Raw genomic sequence first — 26,234 nt, 5'->3', positions numbered from 1 at the left:
GCCACTGCAGTGCAGCTGCAGTTCAGGGCAGCAATACAAAGCTACTAGTCTGCCAGATCAGGGGTAGAACTTGCTTTGCCTCTTCATTCCTGAGGATTGGGAATAAAGAGGGTATAAAATCTAAACTGACAATGTTTTATTAGTTCAGTTTGGTTTGTTTTTGTGGGGTTTTTTTTCCTACAAAGAGAGAAGCTTGATCGTACAGATGTGAAAAATTAGCAAGCATGCAAAACTTAAAGGAAAACAAAATAGTATCGTCTCTGTTTTGTATCATTACTAAAGAGTAGGTGTTCTTTAGGGCTGCAAAAATACATTTGTATTGGGGTATCTTCAGATGTGTTGTTATTGAAGGTCCTGCTTTCTTATTTAGCTAGACTTCATAGTCCCCTGGTCAAGGATAATTGTATCTCCAGACATCCACTATAGCTTTGATAGAAAATCAGAGGTGATAGAGACCTCAGCACTTGTGAACAAACCCCACTAGAAGCCCAAATACCTTTCAGTGGAGAATCAAACAAACTAAGTCCTATCTTCTCTGAACAGCAGTGCAAGGGCCAGCAAAATGAGATATCAAAGTTGGGTGACTTGGAAACATCCACATTAGGACTTGCTTTTCCACTGGCACTGAGAGAAGGTGTTGCAGTTTGTTCTCTGTATAGTTCTGGCACCAAAGAGATCTCCTACAAGGCTGAATTTTTTTTCCCTGGGGTTTCTTGGTTAGAAGTAGAGTCACCTCACAGCCCGGATCCCTATTAAGCAAAGTGTAGAGCAGCTTGCCAGACTATTTCCCTTTGTCAGGTAGGTTGGAAGTCTCCCAAAATGTATTTTTGGGAATGTACTTCTGACGTCAGAAAGAAACTGGTTGCAAGATCACTGGCACTGTTCAAAGTGAGTAGGAAGCATTCCCACCTGTTGCACAGCCAAGGGTTTTGACCATGAACAATGAGTCATGAATCAGTTTTGATCAACAAGTCAACTGTTATTGTTTCTACTTATCTGGCATATGGAGCTTGCTAAAGCTCCTTACAAATACAAAGTACAGAACTTGGGAGAGAGATTCTCACTTCTTTATCGAGTCTTCTGTGGGAGACATACAGATGACTGTCTGACCTGGATGACTGGGGAATGTTTCATCTCAAATAATGTATGTAGCAGTCTAGTTTTTTGTATTTGACCAGCCACACCAGCAGCTTGGGGGAGTGGAACAGGACATGCATCTGTACATTGGGAAATATAGTGGAGGTCTGACATTCCTCCACTTTGATGCCATTAGTTTGGCACAAGGTGGTACATTTCAGTGTTTGCAACAGTCTAGAGAGGCTAACTGAAATGGGAGGGACTGAAATGTATTTTTAAATGAATATTTTGCAAGGACATGCTTGTGATGAAGGAATCAAAGCAGGGAATCATCCTGGCCTGACTTTTTAGATGACCCATATAAGTTGATTTAATTAATTTCCTCACTCAGTTCTTGTTTCTCTCTTTCTCTGCCTTGCCTGCAGAGGTTGCAAGTGATTTGGGCTGCCCCTGCTGTAGTGAGATCTTGATTGCAGCTGGGGCATGCGCGTAGGTCAGGAAGAAAAATTACGCTAAAAACTGTATCAGCTTGCATACATTCTACAGAACTGGTATTTAGTTCCTCATGCAGATCTCTCCCTGGGCTGCAGGACACGCAGATGGCGTTGAAAGTATGCTGTGAGGTGTGGACCTCTGTCTGTCCTCATGGACAGAATCAGGATGGGGTTGATGGCGGGGGGGAAGCCATCGGTGTGAGGACAGGTCCAGCGGACATAAGTAGGGACGGAAGGGCTGGGTGACAGGGACAATTAGAAGTACAAAGCCTTTGTCTTTTCTGTACCAGGTTACTCTCCCCTGTGCAAGGAATGAGAATTGCATCACCTGTATCTCAGCCATGTTTTGCTGCTTCTACAAGGGTGCATAACTCTAGGGAGGTAACTCCTGTTGAGAGACCAGTGAGAATATTGGAAGGTTAGTGGGGTGACATTTAGGTTGTGCGCACTATGTAACCACACAAGAGCATGACTTCTCCGCTGAGCCCAAAGCTCACATTTCACCATCTTTCAGGAAAATCCTGCATTTCCTTTTGGGTACAGTTTTTGGGTACAGACTCTACGACCAAATCTGCTGCTCCCTGCTGTCATTCCCATTTCACCCCAGTACCTCCGGCCTTCATGGTCTTTAAAGTAATTAAAGGGTGTTAGAGTAGAGCTATTACCCTCACCTCTGTCTGCACTGCAGGACAGAGGCACTCTGTGATATTCCTCTCAACTGCCCAGGTTGGTGACCTACTGAAACGTGCCAGAAATCCTTTTTTTTTTTTGCCTGGGTGCACTGTTGTTAGCCTAAATAACACTGACCTAGGTGAGCCCCTTGTTTCTGAGGCAGCTGAGAATTTTGTAATTCTCTCTCTTTTCAAGGAAGTTGTTATTAAAATGTGACGAAGGACAGTGAGGAAAATGCTTCCTCTGCTCCCTGGTGCATTTCACAAAGCTGTGCTTCAAACACATGTCCAAGAATGTGTTATTAGTATGAAGCACGTACTTCTTCTTAATTTTTGTATGTTTACAACCCTCTCCTCCCTTCATACTCCATTTAAGATAATCTCTACCTTGCTTTCTCTGTGAAAAAAAATTACTTATATAAGCAAGATGTGGGAACTTGATATAATAGAGGATGGAACATGCAGTTTACCTTTGAAGCCAGCAGTTGTATCATGACATATAGAAAATCACGGGTGGAAACCTTTAAAGAAAATCAAGTTTCCTGTGGGAATCAACACCTGTGAAAAACTATGTAATTGGGTAAAGCTGTATCAGTTTTTTAAAATGGATTCTTCATCTTTAAGTTTGCAGCCATGTCTGGTCTTTTCCACACTGAAAATGCATAATATCCCCTAACAATGCATTTGCTTGCCTTGCTTGAACTACTTCAATACAATGTCCGGTTCATTTATGTCACTGAGAGTTCTGCCTGGTATTTTCCTTTTAATATGAACACTGATCTCTGTCGCTAAAATGAAATGAGGCAGTGGGCACAAGATTAATTCATCTGACGCAGTGACATTGATATTATTTAGAGATGTGGCAGGCAAGCAAATTTTTCTGTAGGAATCTCTGAATCCCTCAGAGATAAATGGTCACATTCACTCTGCAGTTAACTATGAACCTGCAAACATCTAGATGGTTGCCAAATGTATCCACAGGCCTTGGGGACTGAACTCCCTTAGAAGTCCTGGCCTTACCTGGCTATTGCATATAAACAATTACAAAACAAAGACGCTTTCCTGCTCTTGCTTGCTCCCCTTTTCTTTCCATGTTTGCTCAAACACATATGTTGAGGAGTAAAAAAGAAGTTATCTACTGATATGTTATTAAATAGTACCTGCAAGTCTCTATTTTCATTAGTTAGAAATTAAGACCAATAGTTTATGTGTGTTTAAGGTTATTCTGTTTACTAAATAACTGTATTAACAAAATTGCTTGTCCAGTTGGAGAAAAAAGCCCTATTCTGAAAGATGAATTCCCTAAGCTGTGTTTCAATAGATTGCTGTGATTTTAATTTAAATACTGTTTTTCTCTTTTAAGTTAGGCAAGCTTTAATTAAATAGTAAGTTCCATTTTACAGGTAGGCAATGTGTGTTCAAGTTGAACTTGTTCTTGTTTACAGTGGAAGCCTGAACACTGTTTTCCTAAATGCAGCACAAACAACTATTTTTGCAGCTGAATGTGGCTGGGACAAGATATGACACTTTAATTGTTACTAATTGATGCTTTTTCTTGGTAGTGCAAACAACTAGGGCAACTAGTAAATGAGCAGGGCAGCAAGATTGTCTCTCATGCCTTACAAGTGATTGCTTCAAGGCAGGGCTTGCAACGTGTTGACTGGCACAATGTGAACAGCTATGCTGTTGACCAGGCCAAAATGTAAAGCTACTAACAAACGAAGGCAAGCCCCTAATGAGGTAACCCAGTAAGCAACCTGATTTTCAGTAGGTTTGTGTGACCCAAAGCGCTCCTTGCTTTGGATGGGATCTACTGTGGGCTCAGCTTATCTGAAAATGGTGTCAGTTAGTTCAGGTGTCCAAACACATATGTGTGCTCTGGGTTTGAGTCTTGGGTATTGTGCCCCTAATTTCACCTGTCCTGATCTGCACGATGCATTCCTGGGTCTTCTGCCAGACAGATCTGCTTTCACCTCTTAAAAATTCCTTTACTTTGAGGTTTCTTCATTGCTGCGGTGTTTTCTTTAGTACTTGTATGCCAGCTCCCAGTGTGGGATACATGGTCAGAGCACTGTATTTGGCAGGTGAATACAGCATTGAATTAATTGACAGGAGTCACTGGCCTTTTTCCTTCAGCAGTGGGTGGGTAGGAGAGTACATTGGCTGCATAGTCGTGATATATTATAAAGTATGCTAAAATTCAAAGCTGTACAAACATGCTATTTAAGACTTGCAGTGTGCGTGTGGAAGCCTTGTTTCTCCACTTACACACAAGTCAGTCCAACTGGAAGCAATGGGTAAAATTTTGCCCACGTGAGGTTTGTACTTTTTTCTGGGTGCCTCGTAAAAAGGCAAATAGAGATATAGACAGGTGCCTTGCAGAACAGCTGCATGACTCACAGCAAAACTCAGTGCAGTGAGAACATGCCAATTGAATTGCTTCTGGCACTGCACTTGAACAAGCTGGTTGCTCCTTTTGTCTTCTCAATGAGCTTTGCAATATAACCTAAGTTAATAATTGACTGCAGGCTTTATAATTAGGCATTATGAGGTAAATGTCTCTCCACCCAGAGAGAAGCTAAAAAAACATTATTATCAATATTGCATTTGAAGGCAAAAGGTGCTCTTTCATTGTTGCTTACATTTGTTGGTTTCTTACCAGTCTCCAGCTGTAAAATATTAGTGTGTCCCAAATGATGAGCTAGTTCTGAAGGTTGTATGAATTTCTAGGAAAACACTGGATGCTCATCATCATTGAAATAAACAAGTAGGGCCAGATTTTTCAAAGCACTTCTTGCCAATATAAACATACAGGTGAAGTAGCCAAATCCTTAGCACAGCTCAGCACCCTTTTTTTTTTTTATCTCACTTTGTAACTTACCCAACAGTAATGTTTACACCACCTCTGAATCCCTCTGCTGGCCTAGCTTTTACTGTCTGGTGTCAAAGATGTAAGGGGTCTTGGCCACAACCAACCATATTATCCATGGACATTCACAGAATACAACTGATATTCTTGAAATGTAGAAGTACCTGTACTTTAGGGTCTTCCTCCTTCTTTCATAGGAATTGAGAGAGTACAGGTCAGCATTTTCACTGAACGGGGTCCTTGCAAGTTGTTGCTTGCCCACCAGTAAAACGTATTGATCTTTACTATGCGAACAGTTCCTGTTTATAGTGAATAAGACTGTGCTGCTACATAAATGTCCAATTATAACTCATCTCCCTTCTTACAAAATAAAGCAGCATCTGCACACACATACGGCAGCCCTAGCACTGTCTTTGCTTTGTTAACATTCCCTGCAGTCAAGCTGTACATGCACTGGAGTTCTGTTTGTTTCCTTTTTCTATCATAATCTACTTAATGTCACATTAAGAAATTAATGAATACATGTCTAGTAATGGTGGATTGCAAACGTACAATTCACCCTGCATACCTGGAGGAGTGTCAAGCCCACAAGCAAAACACAAGTGATACAAGCACAACAGGCGACAAGTATGAGCCAGAGCCCTTTGCATTCAAAAGAGACTCCTTGCTTAGAGTGGTTTTGGATCAAAATTAGGATATTATTCTGTGTACCTGCAAAGAGGAAAGAAGTAAGTGAATAAGGACAGGGATCTCCTGAGAAAGGGTATCCAGCCACAAAATGTGAAGTTGTGGATGCTGCACAAGAATCCCTATATAATTTAAAAATCGTATTGAAAGTGTAAATTTTTTTCCTTATTTTTATTTTTTAAATTTGTTTTGACTGCTAGCAACTAAAATGGCAGCTCTAGTAAAAATAGCATTCTGGAAGAAGGGGAATAATAGACTTACACCTTGAGCCAATGCTTGTTATTGTCAGCATGACCATACTGTATTGTCCATAAACATACAACATGCATATTAAAGGAGTGAATGTATTGCTAGAACCTGCTGTGCCATGCAAGAAATTGCTATTAACTACCTCTTTTAGTACTAATGGTGTACCAGACACCCTGGTGCTCAATAAAACAGGAGAAAGGAAAGTGAGCCACTGCTACTTTATAGCTGGCATTGCTGCAGTGAAGTCAGTTCTTTCTGATCTCAAAGAAGGCACAGAATGAGTATTAGATCTCCTCTGGCCCTCATTCTGGTGTAAAATGCAGGCAGTTGATTTTTTACAAAAAAGGAACTTCAAAACTTTCCACTGTAAAAATTCCTCCCCAAGAAAATTGTGCATCTTGAGTAATACAGGACTTGTTTTGTCTGTACTCCCCTCCAAAAACATCAGGGTCCAGCACGATGGGGGAGATCCTGTGCCTGGTCCTCAGAAGATATTGGCTGGCTGGAGAACAGCAAGCAGCACCGCAGAGGGGAGTGCAATAGCCAGCGCAAGAATGTGACCACATATGATCTACACTGGTTTCTCTAGCAGCCCCTTGCAGCCATACCTCCTGCGGTGCCCTGTACTCAACTAGCTGTCGGGTGGGATGACCATGCAGATGGGAAACCTTGTCTGTGCTGTCCTGGCCTTACCCTGACTGTTTATTTGTTTGTTTCAGATATCGAGACGAAAAGAGCAGAAGCTCTCTTCAATGACAGTAAGTGAGGGCTTTAAAAAGCCTGGGAAATCTCCAATCATTTTAATTAGCATTAATGTTCTCTGAACACTTTTCCTGGCCCTTAAAAGCCTTTTCTCATCTTCCTCTCTAATGAATGTGACCTTGTACTTCACTCAGATGAGTCTGCTCAGTCTCAAGGAAGCTTTTTTTATTAGTGTCATCTGGGATACCTAGAAAGACTGGCTTGAAAATAGTGGTGATGGGGTCAAAATCCCTTCTAGAAAAAGTCTACACTTGCTGCTGAGTTCGCTGGTCTTTTTTTTTTGTAGTGAGATGTTCCTTCTGTTAAAAACATTAGCAATTCTGTGAGAAAAGAACAAATTATGAGAAAAGAGCAAGGGCTGAGGGCTCTGTAGAAATCCCCAGCATTGGGCAGAGAGGAGACAGTCCGGTCCTGATGCATAAGTGCCTATGGCACCCTTCTGCCTCCAGCAGTGCTGGTGTAGAAGGTGGAGCGTGAATCTTAAATGCAAACTCTGGCATTTAGGAAACAGAGGACTTAGCCAGTGAGGGTACTGTAATGTTCAGGACACTTGTTTACTTACTAGCCTGATCCAGTTGCTGTTGCTAGCAGTGAAAGCTTTTACACCACGTCTGCTTAATTGTGTATTTGGACACACAGAGAGTAAGCCACGTTTCCACGTGAAAGCTTAAACATTTCAGATGACTGCTACGTGTACGTAATAAAACTGAGTGAGCAAGGAGGACTTCCAATAAATAAAGGAACTTACCTGTATGCCCTAGTTGACTGTTTTAATGTCAGGCAGAGTAGCTAGCTGAAAGGTATACTATCATGCACTAAAGGCAGGAGAGTCCTTATCATGGATTTGAGTACATTTTATATTTGAGCAGATTATTGTTAGAAGCAATCTCTATTATAAATTGATTAAAACATGTACTTAAATAGAATACTTTGTCAAGTCTAATCCTGCTGGCACAGTGTAGACACCCTGTCCTCTTGTCTCCCTGATGTAATGTATTAGAACTGCATGTTGGAGCAGTAACTGCAGAATCCGTTTCATATATGCTGGTCTTGGATGCTGTAGCACAACAATTAATCTCCACCTTGCTGCTATTTTCCTATACACACATTAAGTGATGAGATTTATACCTGAACATGTACCTTAAAGCAAATGCTGCTTTAAGGATGGCAGCCCAGCAGAGACCTCTAACACAGCCTGTGAGTGACCTCAAAAGCTGGTAGGATTGTGCATATACAGAAGAGTTTGGAATAATTCTGTGTGCTCTCAGGAATTTGGAATGTGTCATTTTCTTTAGTGTGCATTGGAAGGAAGGACTATAAGGAAATCTATAGAAGTTACATCAGCCTGTGATTATAATGAAAATGTTCTGGATTTTGGAATGGCTAGTAGCGCAAAATTGTTCCTTCTAGAAACATAAGGCAATATGATCAGTCTTCTCAAGGTACTGCTGTAGCGGTTAGGTTGAAGTAGTTTGTTTTAGAGATGTTTTTAAGCTTTCAGAGAAGGCAGTCAGCTTGTTTGGATATTTAATACTCATAAAAAGCCATCTTTGCCTACAAGTTGGGTTTCTTTTAACTCTGTGAAGGTTTGATCAGTTCCTTAGCAGCAGGCTGTCAAGTAATGAAAGACTAAGTAACATCACTTTTGGGGTTCATTTTAGGTGCTGGTGTTCTAGGGCACTGATGCAACTGTGAGTTTTCCCCTCTGTTTTGAACATTGACTGCTCAGGTGGTTGACAGGAGTGTGCAATTTTAGGACCAGTAATTGAGGATTACCAATAGCTTTCAGGAGAGAAACATGCTAGTGCAGACAGTCTTATCAGTTATGGTATATTCTCCAGTCTTCCTTTCATATGGAAAGTTTTGGACAAGTAGATTTAGATTTCACAGATTTCCTTAATTGTGGTTTCAAATCTGAGAACAGGGCAGACTCTACACCGAGCACATGAGCTTCTCAATATCATATGACTATTTTTTTCCCCAAATTTATGAACAGCTGTCAATCTGCTGTGTTATTGCTGCTGCTTTTGACTGTGAGGTATTGTTAACATAACCTTGTGCGGATCCTAGCAGGAAGGAGCAGAGGTTACACTCTGCATGGCTCCAGTGCTTCACTTCTGAGGACTTCAAGGGCCCTGGGGCTGGCAGCTCTTCAGTGACGTACTACTGATTTCTGCTTTGTCCCCCTCTGGGTCACTGTCTGCAGGAGACAGGCAGTGCAATGGTTTGGATTGTGTTGTCACTATGCAAATAATTCTTAGCTCTGTCTCTTTTTCAATGAATTGGGATAGTCCTGTCTGTCAACTTCCCTAATGTCTAGCTGAAATCGGGGCCTGGATGAAAACTAGTGGGTCTTGGTCCAGGTAAGATGGATTTGATGCTGTTTGGATGGGAGAAAACAGCTGAAGCAGCTCTGTCCATTGAGGAAGTTTCTAAAGCTATGGGGGAGCTCCAGCTGCTCCTGAATATCTTGAGTTTAGTGGCTGAAACTATGGATATTTTACTTTCTCTTTGGGTTTGGAGGATAATACTCTTTGTCATGGATGCACACCGTGCTGGAGGTATCCATGCCTTTGACATCTCTGGCTTGGATTAGTGTGATGCTCTTTGCCTGAAGTGCCTCTCCAGGTCTACTTGCAGACTGCCATTTGTGCAATGCGCAGTTGCCTGTTTCCAGGTGACATCTTGCTGACGTAATCTGTGTGCATGCGTGGTAAAAACCCACGGCTTGGATGATTTCCATTTAGATTTTGCCTTGTTCATATCTTATCCTAATGACAAATTACCTGAGACGTTGAAGGTGGCAATTCCTGTATTTGGGAATTGTCCTGGGTGTGTGGTGAAGGTTTTGATTCCTGATTTGGGCTGCTCATGCAGCTAAGCCTGAATGGTTGACCATCATGGCTTTCCATAACAGTCAGTTGTTCATTCAGGCTTCTAACAGAATGGCTTGTGCATGAGGATCTCTGATTTAGGCGCTGGTGGAAGGTATGTTTTCTTGTTGATGTTAATACTGTTAGAGAACCTAGGTGATGTGTAATTTTATGTATGTTTTCCACAGCCCTTGGCAGGCATCTTTACTAAACAGAAGAATAGCTAATACGCTCTTTCTCCTTTTTGACAGTCTGTGGGTTACGGCAGAATAGATCAGTCAAGTCAATGGCAAAATCATCATCACTACGAATAGTTGGTGGATTGTCATCTGCAGAGACCGGGGACTGGCCGTGGCAAGCTAGTTTGCAGTACAATAATGTCCATCGCTGTGGTGCGACACTCATCAGCAATACGTGGCTTGTATCTGCAGCTCACTGCTTCAGAGAGTAAGTTCCTATCTTAGAATCTGCAGCAGAACGTGCCCCATATCAAGATTTCCAGATTTGCACCACACACCTGACTCTTTCCAGGGGAAAAATTTTCTGCATTGGAGGAGAAAAATCAGGGTTAAGCAAACCCATCACTTGAATGTTTCAGTGAGAAATTAAAGACTGACTCTTTGGAGCAGAACTGGCAATTGTATGAGTGGAAATCAATAGTCATTTGGCATATTGAGGAAAGTGACCGAAATGGCAGAGTATTTGTTTCCAGTTGCACTGAATGTTTCTAAAGGTGCTCCTTCATGTTACCACTAGGTTGCTGCTGCTGCTGCAGGCTGCTACTAGAAGTTATAATCCTACATTCCTCCATGCACTCCCAGCACTTTTTTTGTTTCATGCATGGCAATTGTGAAGCTGCAGGGCATGTAAGATGGAACAGCTGATTGAACACATTATTAACATGTGAAAGAGATGAAGAGTTTTCTAGCAGAGGAGCTTTTTGATTTGATTACACCCTGTGGCCACACAATGGCTAGATCAGGAACAAGAAGCAGGGGAGGGAGGAGCACGAGACCATGGCTGAGGAGGCAATGCAGGATTGCTCTCTTCTAGCAGCAGCACCCAATTACATGGGACATAGTGTTACAGAAAGTGACGGATGCCTTAAGAATCTAGTAAGGAGCTGGCTTGAAGGAGCTTTACAATAAAGGTACTCACCAAGTTTAAAGTCCCAAACACTCATACTTACAGCTAAATACTTGTAGCATGCTTATCTTTTTCAGCATGAGTCACCCTCAGAAGTGGAATGCTACTTTTGGAGCTCTTTTGAAGCCACCAAGCTTGAAACGATCAGTCAAGATGATTATCATTCATGAAAAGTACCGTTACCCAGAACATGACTATGACATTGCACTTGTGCAGCTCTCTAAAGGAGTTGAGTTTACAAGTAGCATACACCGTGTTTGCCTGCCTGAGCCATCTCAGACTTTTCCGTACGATACTTACGCTGTCATCACAGGCTGGGGAGCACTTACCAATGACGGTGAGTCCTGAGTCTACCAGGTGACCTGTATGTTAGATAAAGAGTGGCTCTGATCTACTACTGACTTGGCACTACTCCTATAGCCACATGCTGTACGGCAGCAAGCCTAATGCTTTGTCTATAAGCAATAGGTTTGTTTAATTGTAAGTAGCAGTTTCTTGTTCTAAAATTAGACCAGACAAAGACAGAGCTACAATCCACTGAAGCAGAAAACAGGAAGAAGACTGTTCTCTTTTTCTAGCCTTTCTATTTCATATTGTTAATTCTTAAGACAGGTAGTCCAGCCATGCATGTGTTTATATAGTACTTAAAAAAATATTCTCCCAGTCCCAGTTAGAAGCTACAGATAACTCTGGGCTTTCAGGTGAATGTGCAGAGTGAGCTGCAGGTGGTGACTTACTCAAGCTTGCACTCTTATCAGGCCATGCTAAGAGTAGATTTAGGAATGGAACAAAGATGTCTTCATTTCGTATCATCTGCTCAAATTGCTAGGTAATTTGTGTTGATGGTATTATATGGAACTTGTATAAAATATATGGTTTTACACTTAAGGCACTATGTACCATGCAATCATTACTTCTGTCTTAATAGTACAGTTCCTAAGTGACACTATGAGTATGTACATTTTCCTTAAGGGCCTAACCTGGACAGATCAACAAGCAAAGCCTCCACATTAAACCAAGTCAAGCCGATCCTCCATAACAGAACATTAAATGCTCTTCCTGTATCTTAACTACTGCAAAGTAATTATGTTGATAAAAATACCCCAACTGTGTTTTCCCTCAGGTCCAGCTCCAAATGCTCTTCAGGAAGCAACAGTGAAACTTATCGACTCAAACACTTGCAACAGAAAAGAAGTGTATGATGGGGACATAACACCCAGGATGTTGTGTGCTGGATACTTGGAAGGAGGAGTAGATGCTTGTCAGGTAACTGTAGCCGAAAACTAGAAAAGAAAACTACATTAATGCTGACTCCAGTATCTTAACTGACAGTCCTTTAAACAGCGTCCACTCAAAAAGGAATTAAGTTGTAAAATGAAATAGCATTTAGTACACATAATTTAGGACATAAACTCCATGCTAAGGGAGCTAAATTAGTATAATATTCAGAATTCAAGCCTTTCATTTAAGCATGATATGACATTCTTATTCTGTAACTCAGAATAGCCGCTACAAGCCCATTTGCTTCTCCTAATTTCTTGTGTGTGAAATCTAACTAAAAATTTGCTTGCAAAGTGATATGACAAGCCATTGACAGAGATACTAAATGCTGAAATACTAAACATGGGCTAAAAATTAAATGCCTCAAGTAGCCAAGACTAGACACCTGTACAGTTGGGAAGGAAGAAGTTTAAGAATGTAGCAGTTAAGTTGCCAGCAAAAATGCACTATCACTCATTGAAATTACATTCTGGACTTGACCATCTTGTAACAGATCTATTATGATATGATCTTTGGTAATGGACTTGGATCAGTGGAGGAAAACTGTCTGAAACAAAAATAACCATAAGGAAGCTAGGTGTAAATGGAATGGTAAGGATACATACGTGGTGCAGTTTTGTAAATGTTGCAAGGAAATGCTTCTGTTCAAACAAAAATATTTCCATAACGGTAACTTTTAAAAGGGTAATTTCTATTTATGTTATTTACAAGGAGTGTACAGACCCTTTCCAGAATCCCATCCTACAGGTTTACGCCCAAAGCAAAATTCCCTGCAGAATAAGTCTGGGAGGCTCAATTCCTCTGTTTCTGTCTGGCTGAGCATTGAAGAGACCTGAACAGAAGAGTGCAATTGCTGTTTATTTCAGTGAAACATTTTGATGGAAGATGGGAAATTTGGTCTGTTGTGTGAGGATTGCCTTTCAGCCTGTAAGGTTTCCAGTTTAACTATTATTACCATGTCATGCTATTAACAGTATCTGAAATCAGCCTTTGGAAGTGGGTAACATCTTACGGAGATATTGTCTAATTAGAAAACCAATTTCCTGATGAAATCCTTTCTGAAATGTTATAGCTGCAAGTGACTAAAAGAATGTGTTGAAAGAATAGTGGTTACTGTAAAAAAGGTGGCTTAGATTGCTGTATATGTTTGTGTTTCCCTACTTTGTTATGAGGAGGAAGACAAGGCACGTGGGAAGCAGTATTTCACAAACCAGAAGAGAAGCTTTTCTTTTTTTTTTAACTGTAAAACCAAAGAGACAGGTCAGGAGATTCTATAGCAAACAGGAAAAAGCCACAGACTTCTGACTCGAGTTTCAGAAACAGCCTGGATGCTGCACAAATATCAGCTCTTGAAATACTGCTTGCTTTCTTCTCTTATTGGACACACCCTCCTGTCTATGGAGAGAATTGTATTTTCCCTTCTGACCAATTAAATCCTTTTTTTCTCCTCCTCTTTCTCTAGGGGGACTCTGGGGGACCACTGGTTACTCCAGACTCTAGACTGATGTGGTACCTCGTGGGAATAGTGAGCTGGGGAGATGAATGTGCCAAACCAAATAAACCTGGAGTTTACACACGAGTGACTTATTTCCGTGACTGGATTACCTCAAAAACTGGCATCTAATTCCAAAGTCAAAAATGGATTTAACTACACAGACTACGTGTCACTCATATTGTCTGTAATTCTGAAAGGTTATCTTTTTAGTATATATATTCCTATGTAGTTTTCGTTGAAGCAACCTTTGCCTGCAGCAAGCACTATCTTTGCTGTCAGAGATCCTAACCCCTTGTGAATTTATACCAAACATATGAGATTGCCTGCCTCATCTTTGTGCCTTGAAACGTTCTCACATACCAGAAATTATGAACTGATGTCACTAAACTAACATTTAAAAGCTACCCATTTACCTGCTTCATAAATACAAACATTTTTCCAGGAAAAAAAAAGAAATTTTCCTTCAGCCATGGACGAGGTCTGAAGCTGAACCTTCTTCCTCTAGTGAAGCAAATGCTGTCACAGCTGTGTTTCTGGCAAAGTGAATGCTTGATTATTATTCTTGATAGAGAGTATCATCTGCACAGGCTGCAGCCGAGACCCTGGATGCTCACCCTGCTCCGTGGCCTTGATAACTAACAGTGGATCAGCCAGGACTGAGGGTAGGTCCTATCTAAGGAAAACAAGGATTTCTGTGCTTGCAGTAAGTTGAAAAGGCAAAGAGAAAAGCTTTACTTTCTTCTTTCGAAGCACAGTTTTTACAGGAAATGTTTTGTGGATTCTGTGAAGTTCAAGTTTCTTGAAAGTGCTATTGTGGAAGTGCTTTATCACAATACTGTGCTGCTACCTCTGTACCAGTTGCATTCTAGATCTACTCTGTTCAACTCACAATACGCTTAAGATACAGAAACACGAGCTTTACTGAAATTTGTTTGCAATAACTGCGTCCCCATGAAAAACCTCCCTGGAAGGAAACGCAGCATTTAAATTTGTGCTAAAGGAAAAACAAATATTCACCACAAATAAAATGGGAACTACCTTTTTCATTCAAGAAATAGTGTGCTTTCCCAAGGGCATGCCAGCCAGTGGAAACCATCTCACTGCAAAGGAAGCAATTAGTGATACTGTCTTGCTTCACTGACGGACTCATCTCTGCCGTGAATGAACATGATCCTGTCTTAGGAGGCTGAAGAGTAATTTCATATTAAAGAACAGTCCCGATACGAACTTCAGAGTAAATGCAATCCTTATCACTGATTAACCACTTTGCCTACCTCTGTGCCTGACATCTCATGGATTGCTGGTGGAAGGGGGTCCAGTGACGTGACTATTACTGTCACCTGGAGCCCAGGCCTTCAATATGAGGACCCAAAATGTCACTCCAGTACTGTCTCCTACAGTCTTTGAATTGCCACTGGACTGCTTAGGCTGTGAATGCAGGACTCACAGGAGTCTGTATGAGACATGAAAGAAGCTGCAAGCCCCACAGCTGAACCTACTACACCTGAAAATTTCTGCAAAGCATCCTGCCTCCCCTTCTGCTCAGGACTGGGTCTCTCCTCAGCCTTTCTACTGTGCGAGCTCTCCGGTAACCAGCATCCCTGGGAAAGAGATGCCCGGCATTTCCTGAAACTCACACCTTGAATTACAAGTCTACATATGGATGGAAAAGCCTATGTTTAAGCCTCGGTGGTGGAGGACTGAGTTGTCTTATTATTAGGCTCCTCCCAGTCTTTCTACGTATCTTTTGAATTTCAGTAAAAGACAAGAAGCCTTATCTCAGAAAGAAATCTATTGGAGGGTTTAGATTAGTTTTGAAATAGTAGTATCTTTATTCTGATTTTCCATGTTCATCATAAAATGAAAAGGATCTTGGGACAGCCAGGATGATAGTTAGATGCAGCAAATCCATTTCCTTAATTTATTGTTGAAGTTTGTAATTTATGCACTTTCGAGTTGCTGCTATTTTTCAACTAAGAATTTATTACTCTGGGCCAGGTTCAGTTACAAAATGGAAATTTCACGGAATGTTGGATTAGGTCACCTGGAAACACTGTTTTCTTCTAGTGTTCAGGTCCCCTTTTTTTGCAGGCATCCTTTGGAAAAAAATTACATCTAATTTTTTGTGCCTCTTACTGCTTTGAAGGTGAAAATCATGACAATTGTCCTTCCTTCTAGTCAGCTGATGAATTGCATTTGAAAGTAAACAGCAGTTAGCTTTCACAGATAGCTAAGGCTTTGTTTTGCACTTAAATATATCTTTTTGCCTAGCAAATGGAAGGGCAACAATAGGGAGGTGAGGCCCAGATTAGATACAACCCCTATAAACTGGTTCCTACCTCACATTGCAAGTGACATGTATATATAATACCTTTAAAATGAAAAAGGCAGCCTTTATTTCAGATTTTCTCGGGAGAGGCCAAACAGCCAAGAGCTGTGTGGGAGAATGTCTACCTTACTCAGGGAGTCCTGAGCCAGCCAGATGCAATTTTCACAAATTTTTTAGCAAACTGTCTGGCCTGGGTTTGTCTTATGCTCCATGTCAGTGTTTTATTTATGAAGACTCTGTTCGTTTTCTGCCCTAGGGTAAAACAAAGAGAATACTGTATGATTAAAGAAAAGATTTTTAGAATCCTTTTATTATTGTTGATGTTAAGATTTAGCAACGATTTAAACAACATAAAGGTAATATGTTTCATAACATTAAATGTATTTAAAAACAATTGCTCCTTTTTTGTCCTTTTTTTTTTTTTTTGTTTAATAATAACCAAGCTAAAAATGGTATATGATGCAAAATAGTCTAATCTTCCTTATTTTGATGTAAGAATATTCTAAAACCGCAGCTCTCTCCGTTCATTCCCCATCTTAGGAATTGTTGTCTTTAACGGCGGTTGGAGCTTTACAGATGTTTCAGCAAAGACAAGACAGGGCATCTGCTTTTCTAAAATACTCAAAGGTGAATTTCAGTTAAGCTAGCACTATGCAAATTTGGGAATGGATCTGAAGCTTCATCCAAGAATCCACCACCTTGCTTCTGGCCTTGGAAAAACTTATCCTTGTAACGTGGCATTCCTGGAAACTGGCTGTAGGTAGGTCTATGCAGCTGACATACCAGTTCTCCTGAGATTTCCCAGGCGGATTTAAAGCATCAAGAAACGTGTTCCAAACTTCTGGTTATTCAAATCAGGTTGTTCGAGGTATGCCCAATGCTAATTTTCAGCCTGGAGCAGAAGTAGGAAAGAGAGAAGAGGCTGGTTGCACAAGGCCTAATCATGTGAGGCAGTCTGGTTGAATTACATCAATCCGTCACTGGGATTCCTTATGTAAGCAAAGCTTGTAGAAACTCCAATTCCATATCTGCTGTTCCTCTTAACAAATCAGAAGAGCTGAGGGCCAGAAGTTACTATTTAACCCAATGAATATTTATCTGGCAACTCGCAGCCTGTGTTAGAGATGCACGTGCGTAGAAAAGCTGGCTCTTGCTTTTGGAAATGCATTTGTGCACATGCTCAGGTAATCGGTGCCTTTGTTTATCTGGATCATGATTTTAACAACATTGTTAACATGGTTTCTAGGAAGGTGTCACTTGCTAGAGCAGCCTTAAGTGACAAGATCCTTTGGTCCACCCCATTGGGAAGCTGGAGTCCTTTTAAACATGCCGGCAAAGCACTCCTACACCACGCTTTGAGCCAAGGAGACAAAGCCTTGCCAGTCAGCACCTTGCTCCTGCAAGAGCTGATGGTAAGCCGTAGTCTACGGCAGGGTGTCTGGAAATCCACTGAAGGATGTTGACTTGGATTTATGGTCATTTCTGCACCAGTCTGTATGCTAAACTGAATTGTGTTTGCCTTAGTACTTTCAAATGACACATTATTTTTAGGGAGAAGACTACATAGATTTTTTTTTTGCTAATTTGCTTATGAACTATAAATGAGGGAAACAAATGCCTCCCACTCTGGAGTCCCCATTAAGAATGTGAAATCAGGCCTGGAATTCAGGAAATTAAAAGACTGAAAAAAAAAGAAGTGCCAATGGCTGGGATTTTCCCAGTACATGAAAAGGAGATTTTACAGCTACATCAGCTTCAGGTGCTTTTGAAAATATTGTCTGTAAAGATGTATTCAATACCTGCATGCAGAATGAATCTGCAGCAGTGCACATAAACTGAAGTTACAGAGATTTTGGGCATGAATAGGCTCGAGTCCAGAGGCGGTGGTGTTCTGACCACAGCCATGTACTGCTCATTGCTTCTGCAAGTTAGTAAACTGACAGCCTTGCTTTGTACCTTTTGCCAATCTCAAAAGCTATAGCTGACTTTAATGTGGCACAAATATGGAGTTGGGATTTCCTTTAAAATTAATTTATCTAACCAAATTTATTAAGATTTTACAGTTGTATGTATTTTTAAAAGAGAAGGCTATGGGGAAAAAGAGAAGTCAAATAGCTCCAGTTTGTTTCAAATTTTGCAGTCTTGGAAAATAAGAGAAAAACCTGTATATTTTCTGATTTGGTACCATCAACCTAAAGGGCTCCTGAGTACAACTACTGATTAATGCATTGGGGAATCAGTTTCTTTGGCTTCTGGGGTAAAGAGAATCTGTCCATTTTTATATGGCAATTTATCTTAGAATGCCCATGGTTCACAGTTTCACTGATGGTTAGTCTTTGCTTAATTACTGCTAAACTCTTAAGCAAGAATTAACTGGATGTTGTCGTTTCTCTCTTTAGGCATAAGACTTGTCAGTATTCACTGTTACTGTGCAAAATCTGTTTCATGTGACATGACTGCATATCAAAGTGACTGGTATCTTTAAAAATGCAATGACCAGGACAGAAATGGTAGGTAGCAGGTTTTTTTTAAAATTGTTTTTCACAACACATTTGATTGGTAAGTTCTTAAAAATAAGAATTATTAGTTTAACCTTAAAAAAAAATGAAGCAGGTTCATTTTTAAGGGAAGAAACAACAAAATTAAAAGTAAAAATCACTGACAGAACTGAAAATTAATGAAGTGGCAAAACTGAAGCTGACATTTTTTGCTGTCTTTAAACTCTCCTTCACTGTTTTTTTCCCACACTTTATAGCTGGGACTCCTGTTAATTCTGTTCATCAAGTACATACACTGCTCTTTGAAATTACTTTATTGAAATAATGGAAGTAATTTTATTCTTGTGTTTCCTGATTTTTATGTATTATGTGAAAAAGCTACAAAGCAGAGACCAGCCTTAAATATCAATTCCTTTACTGGTAAGGATTACGTTAGTCATCCTGAAGAACTTAACTGCTTTATCCCTTTATCCCATCTTTCAATCCAGCATTTCAGTCTTATAGTGGCCTCTAGTGGTTCTTTGTCCACATCTTGCTTTTTTAATTATTTCTGTGTCAGAAAAGCTGTGTAGCAGACAAGTATTTTCACCCTGATCATGCCAAAGTATAGCCCCTGTCTGAACAAGCACAGTGTTGTCCAGCTGCTTTTAGCCTTTTTTACTAATTCAGTACAAAAGCTGTGTGCGTTGTTGGACTGAGGTGTAAATCTTGAGGAAGACATGGAGGGTTGCTAGAACTTTGTGAGCATCCAATGCATTTATCTCTAATAAAGAGGACAACTCATGGGTCTTCTTGCCCCTAGAAGTTCCCAAAAACCCAATCAAGATAGAGAAAAGGCCTCCTTTTTTTAATTTTTCTTCTGTACTGCAGGATGCAGATAGTTGGTTTTGTTTCCTTTTTTCAAAGTTACAAATATTTTAAAGTATTAGGTGACTATTCTGTATGCACTGTATGCAATGACATTTTTAACTCACTGCTTGTGTAGTAGCATGAATCCTTCCCATTCCAGCTAAGATGTGCTAATGGTATCAAGAAAGATTTTAAACTCGTCTCAACTACCCCAGTGGTTAGGGATAACGAAAGGGAAGGCAGGGTTTCAGTGGAAGGGAGATTAAACTGCCTGATGGGAAGGCAGGCAGTGCTGGGATCTTAAGAGTTTGGGAGACAGGAGAGAAAATATAGGAGCCGAAGCTGAGTTGGTGGTGGAGGCAGAGCAATGGTTGCTGCATCTTGCTTTCTCCTGGTTAAATGCCACCAAAAAAAAAAAAAAAAAAAGGCAAAACTTTTCCACAACATTTCCAAAATGTTGGCATTTAACATACGTTGGTTTTGACCACTTTCCCCCAAATCTCTGCTCCTCTGCAGCCTTGGATTGCTTTTTTCCCCAAATCTCTGCCCGTCTACAGCCTTGGGCTCCTCTCTAGCATTTCACAACTTTACTCTCCGCTTTTAACGAAATTTTCCCTGTTTTTGAGGGAGGTGACATCTTGCTGGAGCTCTCCTGCGAGACGTGGTGTTACCTCAGGAGTGCTCTTGTTCGTCTAAATTGGTAACGCTTGAACCTAAAGGGGATTTTTTTTGTTTTTAACAACACGGCGTGTCACTTTTGGGGCAGAAAGCGGTGGCGGTTTTTTAATGGTTCGTGCGTCTCCCGCTGGGCACTTGCCCTTTCAACGCTGCACACCGCCATGTCGGGCCGGGCTATGGCCGCCCGCCGCGGCCCGCCTCCGCAGGAGGCGGGCCGCGGCGGGCGGCCATAGCCCGGCCCCTCATGTCGGCGCAGGCGGGGAAGCGCCGCAGTACCGGCGCCGCCGTTTCCCCCCCCCCTTCCTGCCTCCTTCCCCGTCGCCGCCGGCAGCGCTCAGGCCTTGATCGCAACGCCAGGCCGACACGGTGGTGAGGGCGGGCGGCGGGGCTGAGCCGAGGAGGGGCGGCGGCGGCGAGTCCGGGGCAGGCCGGCCTGCAGGGTGGCGGTTTCCAGCGCCTCTGGGGCGTCGAGGGTGGGGGGGGCTGCAGTCGGTGTGGCTCTGCTGAGAGCAGGGTCGGGTGGGCTTCGACGCCGGTCGACTCTGTGTGGGTTCCCCGCTGTAGGTCCGAGGTGGCGTTTTTTCCCCCATTAGCACGGCTGGGCAGTTAACAGTGCGTCTGAGCGTCCCCTCTCTCTCTCTCTCTATGCCGACCCAACAGGGAGCCTGCGACGACTGGGATTTGCCTCTGGAAACCCTGGGTAGGTGGGATGAATCCAGGCCTCTCCGCCTTCCCAAACTGCTGAACAGCCGGTAATTAATACCGCTTCGGTCTGCGCTGGAGGTAAGAGATGTGAAACTGGCCCACTGGTACGGCTCTTGTGTCTTTGCTGCTCCTTGGAGCATCTTAGTCCTGCTTGGTAAAATGTAGTGTCTCTGGGGTATGTCCCACAAGCAGCTGAGGCTTTAAAAAGTGAAGGATGTTACTTACACAGTTAAATAGAAGCCTGGCATTAAAGCTGATAGTGTTAGCTTTTAAAAGGAAACAGGTGAGTGTATAAATGTCTAGCATACTAGGACATATGTTAGAATGGCTTTTTTCCCCCCGTATGACATGCCTTGCTTTGAGACAGATTCAGTACTGATTGAACTAAAATGAGAAATACAGCTTGGATGCAGGAATACATTAGCAAAACTTTGTCCTAGAGCCACCTGACCATAGTACCACTAAGTCCTCTTTTGGAAGGAGATGTTTTGCCATACCTGATGGGTATGCTGGCAGCAGCTCAGTGCTGTAGCGGGGAATGCAGGAAGAGAACTGCAAATTGATAACTATATTGGAAGAGTCAGTGTCAAATGGATCTGTGTGATCCCAGGTGGGGAAGGTTCTATTGTGGATTGAGCGCACATCCTCGTTGTTTGGGCTGTTTGGGAGGGCACACTGATTGACGTGGCTGTCAGCAATCACAGCAGAGGAAGCTGGATATTTTTATCCAGGAGTGGATCACCTTCCCCACCTTAGTACCACAATCTCTTCACGTTGGGCAGTCCCAGAGTGCCTGTGCTGTTTGTGGAGGGTGATTGTGCAGAACAGCTCCGGGATGGTTGCTATGGGCCTTTATGAGACGGTGCTGGCTTGCTTTGAGGGGAACTTCCAGTCTTGTGTCCCAGGCAGTGGCTGAAATGAAGGCCTTTACCTAAGCAGGGACCGAAGCCTGTGATTGTTAGATGAGGTGTGTGGCTCTCTGGCTTGATATCTGGGTCCTAGGATGATCTAGTAACATTGGCATTGTGATGTAAGGACATGGGAGCTGCACTAAAGTGACTGGTGGTGCAGATTGCAATGGTGGTGCCTCATGGTGACTGCCTTGTGTGCTTGCTTACGTGTAGGAGTTAGTATCCACACTGTGGAAGAGCTTAACTGGTGAGATTTGTGGCCTGCTTTCAGTGTAACGATGTCCCTTCCTGCGCTGCTTCAGCGCTCTCTAATTGAGCCTGAAAAATCCAAAGGACAAATTTCGGGTCAGAGTGTTGTAGTCTGCAAGTTGTGACAGACTGCAGGTGCCACACTTCAGAAATGTTAAAATGTTTGCCAAAACCATCTGAGCAATAAATAAGAGTTAACCTTTGTGCAGGATCACCTTGAAAGCTGTTTTAGGGTATATTTGTGCTTTCAAGAGAAAAAACTCCTTAGCATGTCTAGGCCTTTGCTTTTCTGTCCCTTCAGAGGAAGGGTTGTCAGCCGTGTCTGGTTTCCAAGGCAGTTTGCAGGGAGCTGAAATGAAATGTGTACCTTCATAGTAGTGATGGGAACTGATGTTCTGGGTCAAACACTGGGTCTAATTTGCTTGTCCTGTATTTGGTGGCAGTCACCCGCCAGGTCCAGGAAAGACCAATTCCCAGCCTGTGTAACTAAGAAACAAGCTGCCCAGTGGCAGTTTGTTCCTAATCCTAATGCTTAGTTGTCACTAAGGTAACTTAATAATGAAAAAGTCTTTGCTAATGACTGGAGGCCTCAATAGCACGAATTATGGTTTTTCTTAAAATGCTATCAAACTGTTTAACTTAATGGCTTAGGTAGTGTTGCGTTAATTCAGATCTTTGGGTATTGATTTCCTCACTTAGATAGAATAGTAACCCGTTTTCTAAGGATTTTCTATTAACATAGAAATAATGCAGTATAAATAACTATTCCTACTCATTCAGGGATTTCCTATCTTTTCTTAAAAAAAAAAGCACCAATCAGGTAGGTGCAAGTTAAACAGCTCAGAGCTGTTAATATAAAAGGAAATTGTACTTTTAGTAAATGTAACTGTGGCAAATACAAGAAGTCTTGCATCTCCTCAGTGGGGGAATTAATATGTCTATCTGTATTTTGAAACAGTTTGTTGAAGGTTTGGGGGTTCTTGTCTTCTGGCTCCTGTGCATTTTAATTACCTAGGTGCTGTGGTGTTCTGTAGGCTTCTTAATGTTCAAAGTGATTCCTGTGTGATGTCACTTCATGTTTTTCAGTTCTTCTATTGAAGAATTGCGTGTGGCGGGGAGGGGGGGCCAACTGTGAAATTACATCCAACGTAACCAGATTATTTCTTTTCGTAACCCTCCTAGTGCAACCGAACGGCATTGCGCCATGGCGGCAGACTCTATGGAAATTGATGATGCTTTGTATAGGTAAGGATATCTGATTTTGAAGTGTTGCTCTTGACTTTCTGCAAATCTTAGGTTTATGTGCAGTAATGTGAAAGAGAAAGCTTGAAAACGCTGTCTGCTGCCAGTTAGGTAAAGGTGTGTGTATTTGTGCTGCTCTGTCCCTCCGTTTGTAAGGCAAAAAACTCAGTGTTCAGCAAGTGAAGCAAAACCCACTTCTTGCAAAGTTAGTGGCGAGAACTGGGTGAATTGAAGATACAATCCATCTTGCTGTAAAACTGTTCCTTTATTGGTCTCAAAACAGGTGTTTTCTGACCATTATTAGTATTTGACCAGTAAAACGCATAGATAAATACTATGGAATTGTACAGAGTTCCAATAGTATCAATAATGTGTGCTTTTTGGAAAGCAGGAATAATACTTCTTCTATTTGCAATATGGATTCCCTTTTTGTCTTTAGCTTGTTTCCCCTTTGGCAACGTAGATACTCCTCTCTTTCTTGTTCCTCATCTTCTTTCTCTACCTTGTTTTCGCCTTCCTTTTTGACGTTTATCTCCTTCATAATTTCATTTATTCCTCAGTCTTTGCCATACTTCTCTGTCCTCATGAGCTTCATCAGTATTTCTATTATATCCTTCAGACTTCAGGGTGTTGGGTTTGGGGATTTTTTCGTAGATTTTTTGTTTTGTTTTGTTTGTTTGTTTTAATTTGTTAGCTGGGAGTGTCTTGAGATCACTTGGCACGGCAATAGTTCAGAGAGCCTGTACTAGAACAAATGGAAAAACATGGTGGGATTTAAAGGTTCTTTATATATATTAAAAAAAAAAGTCTGTATGCTGATCAAATGAGGCTTCTTTTTAATTCAGCACAATGCTTCCTGTGTATTATGTGTCATTTTACTTTTTGGCACTTGTGGAAGTCATACTTTTCCTTGATAGAAAAGGTGGTGTTTAGAATGGTTTAAGTTTAATTGTATAGTTGGAAACTGAGAGTCTTTCAGAGCTCAGGATCTGACTACAAAAGCTGCTGCACCCTCTGGTTTGAAGATTTCTGATAACAAAGAAATTCTTTGGCTTGCTTGGGTCTCCAGTAGTTAATTCCAAAAGCCTACGATACTGAGTAGGTCTTACACTGATTTGAAATTAAAAGTTATTTCTCTTCTCTAAAATATGGCACTGAGAAGGTCTGTACTACATGCATTTCATGATTTGGGTTGTGAGTGCAAATATTACATTTGATAGACATTTATTTCCTAAAGCACTATACAGTTCACATACAGGCATGTTACGTCCTCAGTTGCTTGTTGCACAGCGGGCTGGTAAATAGAACTATGTACGTGTCGCTAGTGACACACACTCACCTGCAGAACTTGGTATTGAGGATTAGAAACTGATTGGGATGATGGAATGACTGAAAATAATTGAGGTTTTTTGGAAATGACTGGGAATTCTTGACTTGCTTTCATATGCTCTTGACCTTGGTTGTCTCTTGTTTTGATCTGTATTTATCTTTGCTGTAGTCGCCAGAGGTATGTTCTTGGAGACTCGGCGATGCAGAAGATGGCTCAGTCCCATGTGTTCCTGAGTGGTATAGGTGGTCTTGGTGTGGAGATTGGTAAGTTAGGTAACATTTATTTAAGCAGACGCAAGTGCATGTAAACATACTATCCCAGAACACTTGTAAAGCTTACTTTAGGTGTCGTAAGCATGTCTGAAGTATTCAAGTGAATTTACACGTGCATGATGCATATGAGTAACATAGCAGATGCAGGAAAGATCCTGGACTTTTCTCTAGTGAGCTTTTTATTAGAACAACATTTCAAATTTTACTTTAAAATGTGCTTCCATAGGCCAGATTGCTTTACCCAGAATCATGTGTGTTGGATGAAGGTTGAGGGTGGATAATCCAAGTTACTCCTTTAGGCATCAGTATCAATGAATGTAATACAGGAACGGCTATAGCCTGAATTATTCTTGTGTAGGAAACGGGGGGGTGGGAGGTAGGAGGACAGATGCAATTTGCGTAAAATGCGTAACTGCCCTGGTGCAAGAGACTCCTTAACGATTTCCCTTACTCCTTATGAGCAAGGCTGGTTCTTACTCTGCACCAGATGCCGGAACAGTCATGGGGTTTTGCAGTTTATTGTCATTACTGTCTCTGTAATCATGCTTGTGGGTTGAACAGCTGACAAACAACAAATGTAGAGAGCCTTTTCAACCTTGCTCATGTTATTCTACTGTCAGTGGTGCTGTAGAATGCTTGAGCCAAATCTAAGAGAACAAACCCTTAAGGTGTGAAGTTCTTAGCGATGACATATTGTTACTGTCCACCCACATAAATATTCAATTACAGATTTGCAAGAAATCTCTCTCTGTTTTTTTGTTTTATTTTTCAGCCAAAAATATAATTCTGGCTGGGGTAAAGGTACGTAAAACAGTTCTGTTGTTGGGTATTCTTGGGTGAGCAGGAGAAGAAGGGACAACACTACTAGCTAGCTAATCTGAAGTTTCTGAAAATGTCAGTAGAAGGACTGCAAAACCTTTGAGACCCGGGGGTGAAAACATTTAATAATCTGGATATTCTAGTGGTAAAGTCCAGGTCTCGTGTTAATGTCCACTGCACTCTGAAATACCTTATGTAATACTTTAGCCAGCTGCTGATGAGACATCGAATCCTTTTGTACAAAGTGGCCTCTCCGAAATGGAGTGGTATGAACTCAAAAGCCAAACTATTCAAAATACGTTATCCTATTCTGGCATCCATCAGAATCCTTTTATGTAGATGTTAGAATGGCTGGGTGTTTTAATCCAACAACTGCTTTTGTGCTGCTGCGGTTAATTTTATTAGAGAGAAGCTTTTTAAAGCTCTCTTCTCGCAATCAAAAAACCCCTTGTTTATAGTTTTGGGAGTCCATTAATTTACAAATCACGATTGCCCCTTAATCACAATGTGGCGAAAATCATCATTGGTATTTAAATGCTCTCCTCGCTGCGAGAAAAATGTTTAATGAAATGTATATTGCAGATGCATTTCTGTCTCTCAAACAGTAAGAGTTTTCTTGGAAAAGAGGTTGGAGGATCTTGTTCTTATACATGGTAAAACTAAATCTTCTGCGGTGCTAGTCTCCCAGCATTTTATGTGGGGCTTAATCCATTGTTTTGGGTGCTATGACAATGTACACTTCTTCCAG

At 41.5% G+C, this 26,234-nt stretch overlaps 2 protein-coding genes across 2 annotated transcripts in view; both read left to right on the top strand.

Moving 5' to 3' along the window:
• LOC104343335 (transmembrane protease serine 11E-like) overlaps positions 1-13,733 on the top strand; it is a 52,601-nt gene extending 38,868 nt beyond the window's left edge. The window contains exons 8-12 of the mRNA XM_086464792.1: positions 6,767-6,805; positions 9,934-10,129; positions 10,906-11,165; positions 11,952-12,094; positions 13,572-13,733. Of these exons, the coding sequence (XP_086320918.1) occupies positions 6,767-6,805; positions 9,934-10,129; positions 10,906-11,165; positions 11,952-12,094; positions 13,572-13,733 (800 nt within the window). The remainder of the gene's footprint in view (positions 1-6,766; positions 6,806-9,933; positions 10,130-10,905; positions 11,166-11,951; positions 12,095-13,571) is intronic.
• Positions 13,734-23,027: 9,294 nt separating this feature from the next.
• Positions 23,028-26,234, top strand: part of UBA6 (ubiquitin like modifier activating enzyme 6) — a 28,839-nt gene continuing 25,632 nt past the window's right edge. The window contains exons 1-3 of the mRNA XM_009958819.2: positions 23,028-23,068; positions 24,564-24,658; positions 25,440-25,468. Coding sequence (XP_009957121.1) covers positions 23,028-23,068; positions 24,564-24,658; positions 25,440-25,468 — 165 coding nt within the window. The remainder of the gene's footprint in view (positions 23,069-24,563; positions 24,659-25,439; positions 25,469-26,234) is intronic.

The sequence above is a fragment of the Leptosomus discolor genome, chromosome 4, assembly GCF_034619465.1.
Source record: "Leptosomus discolor isolate bLepDis1 chromosome 4, bLepDis1.hap2, whole genome shotgun sequence".
In the NCBI taxonomy this organism is placed as follows: domain Eukaryota; kingdom Metazoa; phylum Chordata; class Aves; order Leptosomiformes; family Leptosomidae; genus Leptosomus; species Leptosomus discolor.
This window is presented reverse-complemented; position numbering and strand designations above follow the sequence as displayed.